Below are 15,534 nucleotides of genomic sequence, written 5' to 3' on the forward strand. Positions count from 1 at the left end.
ACAATCACGACAAACAATCAAATACTGCCCTAAACTCAATAGCGGAAAGGCAGCGCTATCCTGCAAATATGGCGGATAAACAAAGCAGTTTCCCAGAACTCAACGCGGCGTTACGTCACATTCTCATTCTTTATAGCTACAAATATACCCCAGCGACTTAAGACTGGTTTTGTGGTCCAGGCAGGGTCACATTTCACTGTAATGAATGTTTCTACTTGATAGCACTCTAAATTGTAATGTAGACACATGCATTTTCTGTAAAGCTGCTTTGAAACAATGTGTACTGTGAAAAGCGCTATACAAATAAATTTGAATTGAATTTTGAATTGAATAACAAATCGTGTGTTTTCTGCTTTGCTCCAGTTCCTTGAGAAGTGCAAGGTTACGCATGCCCTCGGCAGACCAGGTGAAGTAGAGGAAGTAGCTCATGCTATCGCCTTCCTGGCATCTGATGCAGCAACATTTATAACAGGTGTCAATCTTCCAGTGGACGGAGGTCGACATGCTATGTGTCCATGGTAACGCTCTGCCGCCATGATAGAGCTCTGTCATAGTGGTTTGTCATAAAAGCAAAGAAATAAATATAGTTGGAGTCTATCTGAATGTTGAAATACTTAATGTATTAACACTTGATGTCATCTTTTATTTTTATACAGCAATAATGAACATTAACAGAAAGAAGTGCACATTTCATGCAGTATCTGCAGTTATTTATTAGCGAGTCAGCAATTTTCTCCAAAATTCTGGCATATTTACACAGATGGAAGCATGGAAACATTTATTACAGACCAGGAGTTGCACAGTAGTTTCAAATACAGCTGTCTGCAAATGAGGAAGTTATGCATTAGCATTCAAAACTGAAATATGGTCTGATCAGATATACTTTAACAATATATTTTAATCTTTACAAAAGATAAAACACAGCCAAATGATGCCACAGCAGCATTCAAAATGAACTCAATACATTTCCCTTGATCTGCAATATGCAAAAAGAAAATGACATTAAACCTGACTTTTATCAATCAACGGACACTTCATTAATTACTTCTTGTAATTTAGTGTATTCATTTACAGCAGTGGTTCTCAATCTTTTTGCCTCCAATTCCCCATTGTCAAGAATTTATGTACCTATATATTATGTACCTCTGGCCCTTCTTTCTTTACAATAAATAATCTAAATTAATATAATCTAATTAATATTATCTGCTAATATTTACTACATTTAAATTATTTTAACACTTAAAGCCCAACACCAAGAATGATAACTATAAAGATAACCATAATGATAACTATATCAGTGTCCACACAGTGCACAATAATGTGTGCACTGCAGTCCTGTCGTCGGCTGCTTTAAATGTGTGTGCTCTTTAAAACTGAATGGATTCTGATTGGCTGTCAATGTTTAATCGTGTATCATATGAAAAAGTTTGTGAAAAAAAAAATAGTGAAAGTGATTCCAACAATATTGTTCCAATGTGCCATCATTGTTATAGTACTGGTGTGGACTCAGTTATTTGTTTACATTTATAATGATTTTTATAAACTATATCTTTATTGTTATTGTTATAATTATCGTCCTTACAGAGAACGGGCCTTTACTGGGGCCCTCATGAAACTTTGCTGAGGCCCCCTGGTGGACCCTGACCTTCTAGTTGAGAACCACTGTTATACAGAATTATGTCTGCGTCATGTATATTAATATAATTTATTTAGACATTAATATGAATTTATAGTCCTTCAAGCAAGCTACCTTCGTTGGCATTATCAAAACTATTTTTTCCATGGATCTGCTTCAGGTGTTTACGGAGAACTGGTTTATGTGCAAACACCATGTCGCAGTAATTACAACGGTGTGGTTTGTCCCCACTGTGAAGGTTCAGGTGGTCTAGCAGCGAGCACTTCTGAGTAAAAGTCTTTCCACATATCTTACATTGGAAGGGTTTGATGCCGGCATGGACACGCATGTGCCGGTGCAGGTTTCCTTTCTGGGTAAATGTTTTTCCACACAGGAGGCACATGAACAGCTTGTGCATCTTCAGATGGTTGGCGTAGTTCTCCAGCTGACGGAACACACGAGCACATTTCGGGCACTGGTGGTACCACTGCATACCCTTCTCGGCATTCCTTGAGCATCCCCAAAGATTCCCTTTCCCAGAGCCACTGGGTCCAGGTGGGGACAGCGAATATTCAGCTGCGGGGTTGCCAGCAATTTCGGCGGGCCGGGTTTCCACTGTGGAGTTTATTAGGGAGTGTTGTGGCTCAGGTGAGCGCAGTGTTGGCGAGCGACTTGAGCGGCTCTGAAAGTTATCGGGCATTCGCTCATCTATTGACTCCACCTTAATGACGCTAATAGGACTCTCCTCTCCTCTACTGTTGCTCTCAGAGTTTCTAAATACAGGCGGAGACTTGGGCTGTATGATCACATCATCATCATCATCCTCATCATCAAAGTCATCTTCTCCATCATTGTCCACCTCATCCTCTTCATCACATGCTGTCTCCACAGCTGGTTGGCCACGCTGTCGAGATGATGCACGCTCGTCTTTGACCTCGTGTGGTTTTATGAATTTATTTAGAGCTTCGGTGCACTGCTCAACAATATGACCCATCTGTAGGAAACTAGCAACTGTTAAATAGTGTACTAATTCCAGCTCCGGGAACTCCAGTGTCCCAGTGTAGCAGGACAGAAGAAGCCTCTGTCCAACTTCTGCATCCTGCTGTGTAGATATTTGCACTTCATGAGAGTCCTGAAGGACAAACTGGTCTCTAAGGAAAGGGGAGCCAGCGGCAAAGACCACTTTGTGTCCAGGCACTTCCAAGTCATTGATGCGGACCACAACATCACAGAAGCGTCTGTCTCGACGAAGAGCATCCATCTTTTGAAGCATGGAGTCCCCGAATGTGGGAAAGTTGAATTGCAGTATCACCCCATCCTGAGCCATGGTGCACTATTAAATATACACAACATAACAGATTTAAATCTATTATAACCATGTAATACACGTCTACCTTGTCTAGTTTCCAAACGCACGTATTTTAGCTAAAACATTTAAAAGGCACATAAATATCATGATATTTAAATGTAGATGCTGATCTCTGTTTTCTGATAGCACAATGTTTTAAGTGTACACGATGGTGTTAGTGTGGTTAGTACAGGCCTGGAAACAGTACAGAGCTAAACCAGAAACATTGGATGGACGACTGTAAAGAATCGAGGAAAACTGACTACGAAGACACATCGTCACGGGAATGAGGTGAATATAAGTGTTTGTTTAAAATATGAATACCTGCAGCAATTTGTTTTGGGGGTTTTTTGTTTCTGTCAGAGTGTTTTGTTGTCCTGGGGATGAGCATACAGCGCCTGTGTGTTTAGTGTGTGGCTTGAGACGGAAAAGGATGTGCCGACTTTCTCGATTGGTCGGCGAAATTTAAAGGGGCAGGACACAAATACAGGTGGCTAAAATTTGTATCGTCTGTATTAAGATTAATTTGACTTTTCTTAACGACAGACAGAAAGAAAGATTTATTTACAGTCCCATACAATAAAAAAATGTCATCCAGCAAAGGTTTTGAATGGTTTGCAGTAATTAGATACCGAAACTTGAAGAATTAGAACTTAACCATTCCAGCCTTGTCTGGACTTTATAATTTTTATTTATTTATTTTTTTTTTTTAATGTTGGAAACCCCTTTATTATTACAATAATACATTTATTGTTGTTGTTGTTGATGATGATGATTTCTTGAGTACAATTAATTATTTCAAAGTGCGATCCATTCTTAAACAAACCACGTTGTGTGCTTCTTGCCACAAGGAGGCAGTGTTGTAAAATTGAAGCGGGTTAATGCACTTTTTTTAACCAGCTATATCATATTGATAACTGTCTATTAAGTAAATTATACATTTAGAGTACACCAGTATTCGAGATTGTTGTTATGGCCACCTGTGGAGGGGAAGGGGGCTGTAAAAAAACAAAAAACAGGATGTAAAACCAAGTCGTTTTGAGAACTTTCTACTGAATGGAAGGATCATGATACTGAATACACTATATAGCAGCTCATTTGCCAAAGGCAGTGGTAGAATGCCATGTCACTTTTATTGTCAGTAATATAGCCCAACAGGCAGCAGCTTGTAATGGCATTTGTTACAATAATAATGCCTGTGGTTCATAAACAATGGTAAGGCAACAAATTTAAATCATCTGATGTTTCATAAGTCACTCACGGATAACATAAACCAAACAAGAGTCTGTGGCTGATCAGTCTAAAGTTTATTGTAAAGGCTTCATTGTATTTATCAGTATGTTTACTCATCTGCACAATGCTTTAGATGGGATAATATACACAGGGTGCTAGAGCCGAGCTGTCACTTAATTTGTCAGATGTGCACTCCACATCTATAAACATCAAAAAGAAATGTCAAAGTGTTGTGAATTATGTGTCCCATATTAAAAATTGCATAATTGAATGTGGCTTTCTGTCCTCTTGTCCTAACATAGGTGTTACATTTTCATTATATGAGCTAACTGCCTATAGATTTATGGTTAGTAGATTAAATTCTACAAATAAAAATTATAAATACAGACATTTCATTCAGCATTTTAGTATAATAGTATATAGTATAATGTTTCGTTCAGCACTGAAAATGAATAATAAATTCAGATTTTTTTTTTATATGAATCTGACATGTGTAAGATTGCCAGAATTACTTAATGAGTATACTGAAAGTCTGGCTGTGCTTAAATTGTTTTATATCTGGCAATAATAGTGGAGCAAACCAAAGTAAAGACTCTTGTTTACAAGGACTGTGATGGGCTGGGACTATAATAGTTGTTTCACCCAGAAAGCCTCACAAAAGCAAGACATTTGACACTACAGAGGTTTGGTGTCAGGGCTTTTTCGGTCATCATTATCAAAGTGATGCTGTCTTGATTTCGTCCTTTAGCTCGGTTTCTCACACTGTGACCAGACAGGTTCAAATCCCCATCCACAGCTACATATCATTTTTCTACCACTGTCTCTAAAACTAGTAGGCCTACTTCATTCAGGAAATCAGCTAGTATCATATGGATTTAGTTTCACTGTGTGACTTTCGGTCTGTGCTACTCTTAAATGACCCGCTCTACTGCGACTCGCCTTACAGAATCAGACCTAAAGAAAGTGAAGAAGAAATAATATCAGTGAAAAGAAATGCAAGACATTCAAATAATTATGAGAATGTGAAGAAGTATGTCTTGTAGCTTATAGTCGTACAAGTTATTGCAATCTCTACCATGATGAAAAAGAGGTGGTAGAAAAAAATCAAGACACATTGACACTAATTTGTAATATCTGAAATGTTTATTCAGTTTTTTTTTTTTTTTTGATGAAGTGATGAACATATCGCTGAGAATAGTCTTGTGATATCTTGTGATAAGTGTACCCACTGGTAAAGCACAAGAATCTAGGTGTCACTTGTGAGCCAGACTCACTTTTTTCGTTCTTCTATCTGTTCAACCTCACTGGATTCATCCACCACCTTTCCATTTACCATTGTCTGGGTGACCACCTTCACAATCTTCCTGGTTCTCACTTCAGGCTCTTCTACAAAAGGCAGGAAGACAATGCTAAAACTATGAGCAATTGAGTTCATATAGAGAATTTATGCAAGTTCAGTGCTTTAAATGTAGTATTATGCTACTGCAGGTAACTCAAATGCTCTTTTTAGAAGATCACTATAACTAATTTATTGTGCCGAGTTACACTATCAAACAGCTGTTGACAACTACAATATAAGTAAATGTAATAATACTGTTATAGGGGAGAGTAGTAAAATAAATATATATAATAAATAAAATAATAATAAAATAAACAATTTACACAACTACAGGTGCATCTCAATAAATTAGAATGTCATGGAAAAGTTCATTTATTTCAGTAATTCAACTCAAATTGTGTGCACCTGTATATGTAATGTACAATATATTACACCATTGTTTTGGTCAACAAAAGTTATTAATAAAAATGTAACTATTGTATTAAAACATATAACACATGGAAAAATGCTCTGGTTACTAATGTAACCTCTGTTCCCTGAGATAAGGGAATGAGCGTTGAGTTTAACATGCTAATGGGGAAACTCCTGTTTACTCTGATACTGAAGCCTGATTTGTTCATGTTCGTGTAACTGCTCGAACAAATGGCGCTTCAACCTGCCAAAAGGGAAGGAACTGACTGCTATATAAGTGGTCTCAGAGTGCCATTCATCAGAATCTTTCGACAGTCGACAATCGACTCGTGTGCAGTCTTATAGCTCGACAGCTTACGCAACGCTCGTTCCCTTATCTCAGGCAAAACGAGGTAACGTTAGTAACCGGAGTGTTCCCTATTGAACAGTCTCTCCCGTTGCATTTAACACGCTTATGGGAACTAAGCCGGAGCACCCGTAATGAGGGTTTCTAAAAACTATGAGCTAATTATGAGACCCAAGCAGAACCTTTTCCACTCACAGAGAGGATTAGGTGAATTTAGCAGTCAAAATCCATGCCTGGAGGGCAGGGACGTCTAAAAGGTTGTAAAACCTAGTAAAGGTTGACGGCAATGACCATCCGGTGGCCACACAGATATCATAAATAGAAGTCCTGCTGGACCATGCCCAGGAGGAGGCCATCCCTCTGGTGGAATGGGCCCTACTTGCTTGACCGACGCTAGTGCCAAAAGGAGGGCGGTCTTAAGCGATAGGTGCCGCAAGTCGGCTGACTGGAGCGGCTCAAAGGGAGTGCCCTGTAGGGCCCTGAGGACTATAGATAAGTACCAGTTCGGTACAGTATGAGAACGAGGCGTATTACTATTCAGTCTCTGAGCTACCCTCAGAAACTTAATGACAAGGTCGTTTTTGCCAACTGACTGGCCAGCCACGAGAGCATGATTTGCCATGATGGCTGCCACATATACTTTGAGCATGGAAGGGGTGCGCCCCTTATCCCCCCTTGCAGAAAGGTTAACACGGATGACACGTCACAAGAGGATGGGACTGTACACCAGTTTGAAAAGACTGACCATTTAAGGGCATAGAGGTGTCTCGTAGACGGGGCTCTAGCCTCCAAAATGGTATTACTTACACTCGCCGGGAGCTGCAAAGATTCCCATCGAGTGGCCAAACATGAAGGCTCCACAGCTCGTGCCAGGGATGCCAAATTATGCCTTTCGCTTGTGAGAGGAGGTCTGTCCTCAATGGTATCAGCCAAGGTGCTGCCGATAGCAGCTGAATCAACTCGGGGAACAACGTCTGATTCCTTTAGAGTGGGGCCACCAGGAGGACCGAGCATCTGACTTCCCTGACCCGTCTGATGACCTGAGGAAGCAGGGCAACCAGGGGGAAGGCTTACAAGTGAGCGATGGGCCATTCAAGGGCCAGGGCATCTTGCTGCTTCAAGAAGTAAATTGGGCAGTGAAAATTGTCTTTTGAAGCGAAGAGGTCTACCTCTGCCTCCCCGAAGACAGACCAGATTATTTGAACCATTTGGGGATGTAGTCTCCATTCTCCTGGTGCTACATTGCCCCTGGACAGCATGTCCGCTTCTTGGTTCAATCTCCCAGCACATGAACTGCTCTCAGTGATAGGAGATTGCACTCTGCCCATAAAAGGAGGCGTCGCACCATCCTGTGAAGAGAGCGTGACCTGAGACCACCTTGGTGATTTATAAAGGCTACCACCGTCATGTTGTCTGAGCGGACCAGGATGTGGTTCCCCTTTAAGGCTGGTAGGAAGGTTTTCAGAGCTAGAAAAACTGCCATCATCTCGAGGCAGTTGATGTGCAAGTGTTGCTCCAGGTTTGTCCAGGATCCGAACGGCGGTCTGCCCTTGTACAGTGCTCCCCAACCCGAGTTGGAGGCATCCAAATTACCGCAGTAATTTTGTTGGGCACGCACTGAAGGGCAGGTCCAATTTGAACAGAGCTTCCATCGCCCACTAGGCAGGGGAATGGAGAGCAGACACAAGCATTCTTTGAGGAAATTTCGGCCTCGGCGGGACCTGACCCTCTCCTCTTCCTCTCTGCATACTGATCAGGACGGCTTTTGAGGCTCAGAATCCAGCGTCACTCATGGGCGGGGTCCTTGGGAAACGGGTAGCGTTTCACTGCCTGGAAGCGCTGTGCAAGCCCAGGCTCAGGTTTTGATTGAGGCTGGGTCGTTGAGGGCGCAGCTTTAGCAGGCTGCTGAGTAGATTGAGCCTTCTGGTGACTTGAAGCAGCCGCCAAACGAAATCGCTTCATCAGGAAGAAACGCTGAGGCTCCTGGGAGGGTGGAAATGGGAGAGCAGGCCGGGGAGGACCACCTTTGTGAAAGAAGGCGATCCACGAGCAAAGCAGGGCTAGACTCATGCTCTCACATTGAGAGCATTCAGTCCCAGTGACCGCAGCCTCAGTGTGTGCGCTGCCCAGGCAAGCGATGCACTCACCGTGGCCGTCTGTGTCATGCAGAGGTTCCCTACATAAGCCACACTCACGGTGCGACATTTGCAACAATGTTGCAGTGAAATTTGCTCTGAAAATTTGCTGTTTTTAATTCGCTGATGGCCGCAGGGGAAGGCTTGTTCGGCGATCTTCCGCTGCCAGGGGCTCTTCCACTGCAAGCAGCAGGCTGAACTTCTTGCTTTGGCTTCATTCTTCAGAGTCCAACGAGGAGATGATCTTTGTCGCTGAAGGAGAAGAATTCTGAAGAATGGCACTCTAAGTCGACTTATATAGCAGTCGGCTCCTCCCCTTTTGGCGGGTTGAAGCTCCATTTGTTTGTGCAGCTACACGAACGTGAACAAATCAGGCTTCAGTATCAGAGAGAGTAAATAGGAGTTTTCCCATAAACGTGTTAAACGCAACAGTAGAGACCGTTCGATAGGCAACCTCAATTGGGCGTTTAGTATATATTGCATGGTGACACTTTCCTGAATGTATGTCAGTGTTTTATTGTGTTCGCTTATTTAAAAGTTGTGACAAAAATATGATTATATTGTAATTTTAGTTTTAATAATGGGACATTCCAGTTTAAGATGATTTTTAACTAGATGTTTGAAAGCAAAATACAAATTCCCTGCTAGAGAAACCAAGCATTTTATGCAAATAAACCCCAGTCTCCCCTATTAGAATCACCATTATACAGGATTTTAATGTATTTAAGTTTTATAGTCTTAGAACTATCCATTCAGAACAGACTTACTTTTAAGAGTGGGTGTCTCTTTTATCCTGAAAAAAAGGAAACAAATGTCATCAGAGACGTTTCCTTCTGCATTATCTGTGTATACTTAAAGAACTGTAATATATCAACAGAAAACATATAAAAAAGCATTGTTTCAGCTATCTCAGTTCTTACACTTCCTCTCCATCCAGCAGCCTCCGGTAGGTGGCGATCTCCAGCTCCAGATTCTGTTTGATACGCAGTAACTGCTCGTAATCAGTTTTGATTCTCTGCATATCCAGGCGCAGCTGTGAGAGTTCGTCCTCCAGCTGTGTGAGTGAGCCCTGAAGACGCTCGATCTCAAGCGTGTACTTCTGATTTGTCTCTCCAAGGTTCCCCTCCAGCACACTAACCTGAGGTGAACCATATCATTAACATTTTCAATGAGAGCCCAAAATACAGTATGTAAGACTGTAGTATGATTAGTTTAAACCCATTATTAGAGAAGGAAGAATGAACTTCCTTATATCAGATCTATAACCATGTGTGAACTACTAGCTGAACAACCTGCTGAAAAGTCTTTATCACCTGTCCAGGCCATGAGGATGCAATGTGTTTTTAGACTGTCGTCACATGTATTACAAAGTGATTTTTTTTATACAGGTGTAAACATATATGGTCGTTGTTTGCATGAGGACGAACAGCAGATGGAGGGGACTGTGGTTTCCTGTGCTGAAGCGCTAACCTTGACACGTTCTCTGGATATTTGTTGACAAACCATAGGCTAAATTATTAAGTCCAAAAAAGGTAAAAAGAAAAACACTGCAAGAATACGATGCCTCAAACAGCTCACTGACAAATTAATTGACCTTTAACCACAGGATAGAGGATTTGACTGTTTGAAGAATGTTTATCCAAACAGATTTACAAATGAGTAATTTAACATAAGCAAATGATCAAGAAGGTTGGGAAGAGATATTTCTTCCATTCGCTCTTGACTTCAAGCAATTCAATCTTGTCCACTCTAGAGGACATTTGGAAAAGGAACTTTCTCTTTAGTAGAAAAGAAAAGTAGGTAAGCAATTTGCCTTTATTATCTTATATATAAACCTCTCAAAAATAATTTAGAACATTTTAAAGACAAGACACTGTTTTTCCCTCTTTCCAGGTGACGGAAGTCTGGTTGCAACAGAAGAACATATGAGATGTATCACTTTCAAACTGGGGTGCAGCACTTGAGGATCTATAAAAAGTCTCTGAAGATATTTAAATATGTGAAATTTTATATTTAATATCTTTTACTTATTTATTTATTGATATTACTGATGCATAAAGACTTGTGTAAAGTGTTCATCTCAGATACAGATTCACTGTCAACCTAACAATAATAATAATAATTTTCCAGATAATATTTTAACAATTTGATTTAGTATGATGACAATGCCAATTATTAAGTCAAGTCAAGTCAATGACCTGATAAGTCAAGTCAATGATTTAATTTATTAAACATAAATATCATCAATTATAGTTTATATTTTTGTCAATTATAAATATGAACAATAATATACGAGCAAAGCTTTCTTATTTTAGGAAGGTGATCATCATATTTGGGGCTCCTTGGTATCAAAAAGTTTGAAATCCCTGTCATACAGTAGAATTTCAACATATAAGCTGAGTTGAGGTTTTGACAGATGCTTGTGAAAGATCTAAATTTGTCCTGTTTTTTAAACTTATTTGTTGATTTGACTCCGTTCTGATTTCCACTACAGTGAAAATATTTTTCATTATAAATTTCTATTTTGCAGCATGTTCATTACAATCCAAACAATTGGAAGAGTTCAGAAAACAAAAAAAATGTGAGACTTTCCTGGAACTTATGGGATGCAACTGTCCACAGTCTTCCAGTGTTCTGAAGCATACACTGGCATCTATTACTAACTGGTTACTTCAACTTCTTGATTTGCCTCCGTAGGAGTAAAAGTCACACTTTTACCAACTCTAGTGGACATTTCATAGACAAACTGCAGGATTTTAGGATAAACGTTCATTCATGTCACCTGTTTGCGCAGATTGTCCAGTTCCACCTCTAACGCCTGCAGAAAGCGTCGTCTTTCATTGAGTTCACTCTGAGCACATCGCAAAGCCTCGTTACTCTCCTTCACCTCCGACTGCAAAGTCTCCAGCTGTCACATATACACACACCACACAGAACATATATTAGTTCAAACACACCTGTGTTTGCAGTGAAATCATCAGTCTATAAATAGCTGATTCAGGTGTGTTGGCAGTGGAGTCTGTGTTGGATTGTACTCTGACCTTCTTCAGGTACCACATCTCAGTGTCCTCTTTATTCTTGCGTGCAATGCTCTCGTACTGCACCCTTAGCTCTGCCATGATGGCTCCCAGGTCTGGGCCCTGGGCTGCATCCACCTCCACGTTCACTTGCTCGTTGGCTAGACGGGACTTCATTGTGTTCTTCTCCTTCATGGAAACAATCATTTACAATCTCACCAGAGAGTATTTGCACACTTAAGCACTTAAAATGTGTGAATTTCATTAGATCGCAAAATATCAAATGATACTACTAGTTGAAAGATACTCAGAAATGATAGTCAGAAATACTAACCTTTCATATTTAGTATATTGGTAGTGTATCTATTATTTAAAATTGAACAACCATATTTTTGCGAAGCATTTTATTTAAAATTTGTATTTGTGTTATCTTTCTTTAAGGCAAGTCACTACAGGCACAAACACTGTTTTCATTCACTCATCAATTTTTTTTTAATTTTGGCTTTTCATAACAATTTTTAGACTAGTGGAAAGAAAAATCCAAAATACACTTTTAAGTGTTTATTTTATTGCATTTTATTTGCATCTGTAGATTTAATTTTCGAAAATTATTTTTTTTTCTCCTGCACTGAACCAGAAATCTACACCAAACTACAGTTTTTTCATCTATATTGTAAAGATTTTTAGATTGGCATTTACTCATACCTCATTTACCTGATTTTATACATTTTATTCCTAAAAACATGGTGAAAATGTGTTTTTGTTTTCCCCCCTGCCTGTTGACAGTACTCTCTCATTTATATTGCTTTATTAAGTGATAAAAACATCAAATTTAATTAGATAATGCCTCATGTTTGTATTTAAACATAACCTTTCAGAAACCTTGTAATCCCCAAAAAAAGTGTGCAATTCTTAATGTAATCAATAAACTGGGGAAATATGGTGATATCTATTAGTTAAATTGTTTTACCCTATTCACCTGCGGTGCCTTTTTAAAAAAATAAATGCCACTTTAATTTATGTTTTTGTTATATAATGCAATGATTTCCATACATTTAAGTGTCCTAATTTTTTTATTTTTTTGTACAATTGCCTATTTGTGCTTTTAACATTCTGCAGATGCTCACTGTAAAGTGATTAATTTGTTTAGGGTTAAATGCTACATTTGAGTGGAGCCACACCTGTCTGCCCAAACACTTCTTCACCTACTCTATTTGTTTGTGTACATGGGTGTGAGTGTGTTAATGTGTGTTTTACACACTGATTGCTCTATATATCGCTATATATATCTAAAGACAACAGTTTGAAAAGGGTGTTCCTATATGTGCAGCACTCAAAGGCTTGATATTTGTCTGAATGACTACTGAGAGAAATAAGCCATGATCTTGCTAAAAAAATATCTATGTAATAGTATATACTGACTAAAGTTATTTATTTGCTTATTTTTTTATATAATTATTTATATATAGGACCTGTATATAACATATCTGTATATAAATTATATACAAGATTCCCAAATCTGTGCATATGTAAATACTTTTTAGTTGCACGTAATATTTCCATATTGTACATTACATTCAGCATATAAATATGCAAAAATGTATGTGCAAAATTTAAGAATACCTATGAATATGAATGAGATCAAGCTGAATAATTAATGTTATTTGATAAAAAATATTAACAATAATTTTTTATATTAATAATATTCATGTTTTTGTGTCAGTTATGTGTTTAACCTCATCATGATTCTTCTTGAGGAAATAGAGCTCCTCTTTCAGACTGTCCAGGTCTCCTCGAAGGGTTGCGATGATCTGATCGTGATCAGATTTTGCTCGTCTCAGAGCATGACAGTCTCTCTCAACCGACTGACAAAGAGTAGCTTCTGCCTCCCATCTGTTTATGAACAAATAATATAATAAACCTTTCAACCTAGAAATTAGTACAAAATAGTACAATACATTTCACAATGGCTCTTTCTCAGGGATTACAGGAAGGAACAAAAAGAGCAAAACTCACTTGACCCTAAAGTCATCTGCTGCAAGCTTGGCATTGTCAATCTCCAGCATTATACGAGCATTCTCCAACGTCTTTTTCCTCACCTAGAGAGCAGAAGTGTGATGTTAACTAATAAAGGATCTCATGTAATGACATCACTGAACATTCCCTCTGCTTTCTTGTCTATGAACCAACTAAAACCAAAGCAAAAAACAGAACTCTTAGTTCCACTAGATCATCAAACCTCTTGTCCAATCGCATGTGCCTGAGCCATCAGTCCCTCGATGTCATGACCCTTGGGAGCTCGCTCCAACATCAGCTGTTTAATCTTCAGCTCCAGGTCCCCGTTGGACTTCTCCAGAGAACGTACCTTTTCCAGATAGGTGGCAAGTCGGTCATTTAGACCTTGCATGGTCTCCTTCTCACTGGCACCAACTCCTAGACCATTCAGTGAGAGGTTGCTTAGGATGTTTAAGCCATTTCCCAGAGAGGTGGAACGAGACAGGGACAGAGTACTGGCTGAGGAGAGGGACACTGGGATTTTAGAGCGTCCCCGAACCCCACTGTCACGCATAGACATGCTGGAGAAAGACGGCTGCCTTCCCAGAGAGTGGCTGTGCATAGAGAAGCTGGAGGTCATGGTGCTCGCAGAACCAGAGAGTATGCGCACTGCTGGTGAAAAAATATTCATTGGTTGTTAGTCTGAATGCAGCTTGCTGTTCACTTATGCCATATGAAAAGTACTATGAAAACACAGAATACCAATAGCTCCCCTTTACACTCTTCATTTGCATATGCTTAGACAGATATTTAATATTTAAGGAGCTATTTAATGCTATTTAATATTATACTGCAGTGAAGAATTAAATTTGGAAATATTACCCTGAAATTGTGATGGCTGTTATGGATTTTTACAAAATACAAAAATGTCGCATTTTAATGACAAAATCACTGTCTTGGCACAAAAAAAAAAAGTAATTTGGTTGCAAACCAAGAAGACTTTGTGAATAAGAAATGTAATACTTACATGGATTGTGTCCAAATGTAGTGCAGCACCTGAGCAGGGAAGAACTGGTGGCTTTTATTTCTTCTTGTTCTGGTGAGTCAGAGTATTTATGCTTGGACTCCTCCTGAAGAGCTGTTGACTATGGAAGTCAACATCCAATCACATCCCTCCACAGGTGAAAGGATATTTCCTGACTGAAACTGATAAAACACAATAAAAATGTTCCCAAAGCACCATCCACAGATTATATTGCTCATTTGTCTTTGAAAACTGTCAGTAACAAATTATATGATGCTTGACTTTTATTTTATGAAACCTGCTAAAAGGCATCGTAAGACTATTTTTTTTAAGTTAATACAACAAAATTCAATAGCGTCCATTGTGGTTTTGACCCCAAAATATCTTCTTTTATATTCCACATAAGAAAGGTTTGGAATGACATGATGGTGAGTAAATGATGACAGAACTGCCACTTTTGGGATAACAATCACTTTAAGATAAATAACACTGCTGACAATTAGTTTATAAAAGAAGTGAATTCATATCCACTATGGGACAGGGTGTACTGTAATAACCATAACCCCAATTTTTTTTTTCTGAATCTGGTGTAACCTGATTTGCTTTAGAGAAGGGGAAAAGTCCATTTTTGTACACTGACACTATTCAGAGAGCGTACAATGACCTGTAACAAGAGAACTGTGCTTCACACGGAGATGGTCCTCCAAAGCCTCACTAACCAGGAAGAGTCTCAAACAATGAAGAGACCTAGAAAGAGCAGAAAAGCAAAACCTATGAGAAATATTTGGTTGACCTAATCAGTTAACACACACTATGACTGAAAATCTGAATGAATTCTCAATGAATTCTTGAATTAAGATTATACTTAATTTTAGTTAAGTTTTTCACTTAAAACTTTGATGATGCTTGGAGTTTATACAGTACACTGTAACTGATTTTTGTAATTTGAACAGTATTATACTGTAATATGTACAGTAAGAGTATGTGTATACAGTATTGTATACAGTATTTTACTGTAAACCGCAAAGGATTATGGGAAAATATACGGTCACTACTGTATTTCCTCACTAC

The 15,534-nt window shown here is 39.1% G+C and overlaps 3 protein-coding genes across 4 annotated transcripts in view; 1 reads left to right on the forward strand and 2 right to left on the reverse strand.

The window, feature by feature from the left end:
• The window catches only part of LOC107672523 (L-xylulose reductase-like), a 9,957-nt gene extending 9,435 nt beyond the window's left edge, over window positions 1-522 (forward strand). The window contains 1 exon segment of the mRNA XM_016465753.1: window positions 364-522. Coding sequence (XP_016321239.1) covers window positions 364-522 — 159 coding nt within the window.
• Window positions 523-1,424: 902 nt separating this feature from the next.
• LOC107672535 (zinc finger and BTB domain-containing protein 26-like) lies at window positions 1,425-3,357 on the reverse strand. Its single transcript, XM_016465763.1, has 2 exons — window positions 3,288-3,357; window positions 1,425-2,948 (listed from the first exon to the last, which is right to left on the reverse strand). The coding sequence occupies exon 2, from the start codon at window positions 2,940-2,942 to the stop codon at window positions 1,728-1,730; it is 1,215 nt and encodes a 404-aa protein (XP_016321249.1). The 5' UTR covers window positions 2,943-2,948; window positions 3,288-3,357; the 3' UTR covers window positions 1,425-1,727.
• A 2,097-nt stretch (window positions 3,358-5,454) lies between these two features.
• Window positions 5,455-14,525, reverse strand: LOC107672537 (keratin, type I cytoskeletal 18-like). Of its 2 annotated transcripts, none has more exons than XM_016465765.1 (9): window positions 14,467-14,525; window positions 13,684-14,111; window positions 13,461-13,543; window positions 13,181-13,337; window positions 11,469-11,633; window positions 11,210-11,335; window positions 9,348-9,565; window positions 9,195-9,220; window positions 5,455-5,582 (listed from the first exon to the last, which is right to left on the reverse strand). In XM_016465765.1, the coding sequence occupies exons 2-9, from the start codon at window positions 14,077-14,079 to the stop codon at window positions 5,467-5,469; spliced, it is 1,287 nt and encodes a 428-aa protein (XP_016321251.1). In that variant the 5' UTR covers window positions 14,080-14,111; window positions 14,467-14,525; the 3' UTR covers window positions 5,455-5,466. The 2 variants fall into 2 exon arrangements, with proteins under 2 accessions (XP_016321251.1, XP_016321252.1); XM_016465766.1 differs by having other exon boundaries at window positions 13,684-14,108; window positions 14,467-14,505.
• Between the last annotated feature and the right edge of the window lie 1,009 nt (window positions 14,526-15,534).

This window comes from Sinocyclocheilus anshuiensis, unplaced genomic scaffold (assembly GCF_001515605.1).
Source record: "Sinocyclocheilus anshuiensis isolate Anshui unplaced genomic scaffold, SAMN03320099.WGS_v1.1 scaffold176, whole genome shotgun sequence".
In the NCBI taxonomy this organism is placed as follows: Eukaryota; Metazoa; Chordata; class Actinopteri; order Cypriniformes; family Cyprinidae; genus Sinocyclocheilus; species Sinocyclocheilus anshuiensis.

Coding starts and splice junctions, on each gene's coding strand:
- LOC107672535 (XM_016465763.1), bottom strand. CDS start 2,942: ATGGCTCAGGATGGGGTGATACTGCAATTCAACTTTCCCACATTCGGG.
- LOC107672537 (XM_016465765.1), bottom strand. CDS start 14,079: ATGACCTCCAGCTTCTCTATGCACAGCCACTCTCTGGGAAGGCAGCCG. Junction 11,634..13,180: donor TCAAGAAGAATCATGATGAG/GTTAAACACATA, acceptor GTTTCCATGAAG/GAGAAGAACACAATGAAGTC. Junction 5,583..9,194: donor AGAGACACCCACTCTTAAAA/GTAAGTCTGTTC, acceptor TGCCTTTTGTAG/AAGAGCCTGAAGTGAGAACC.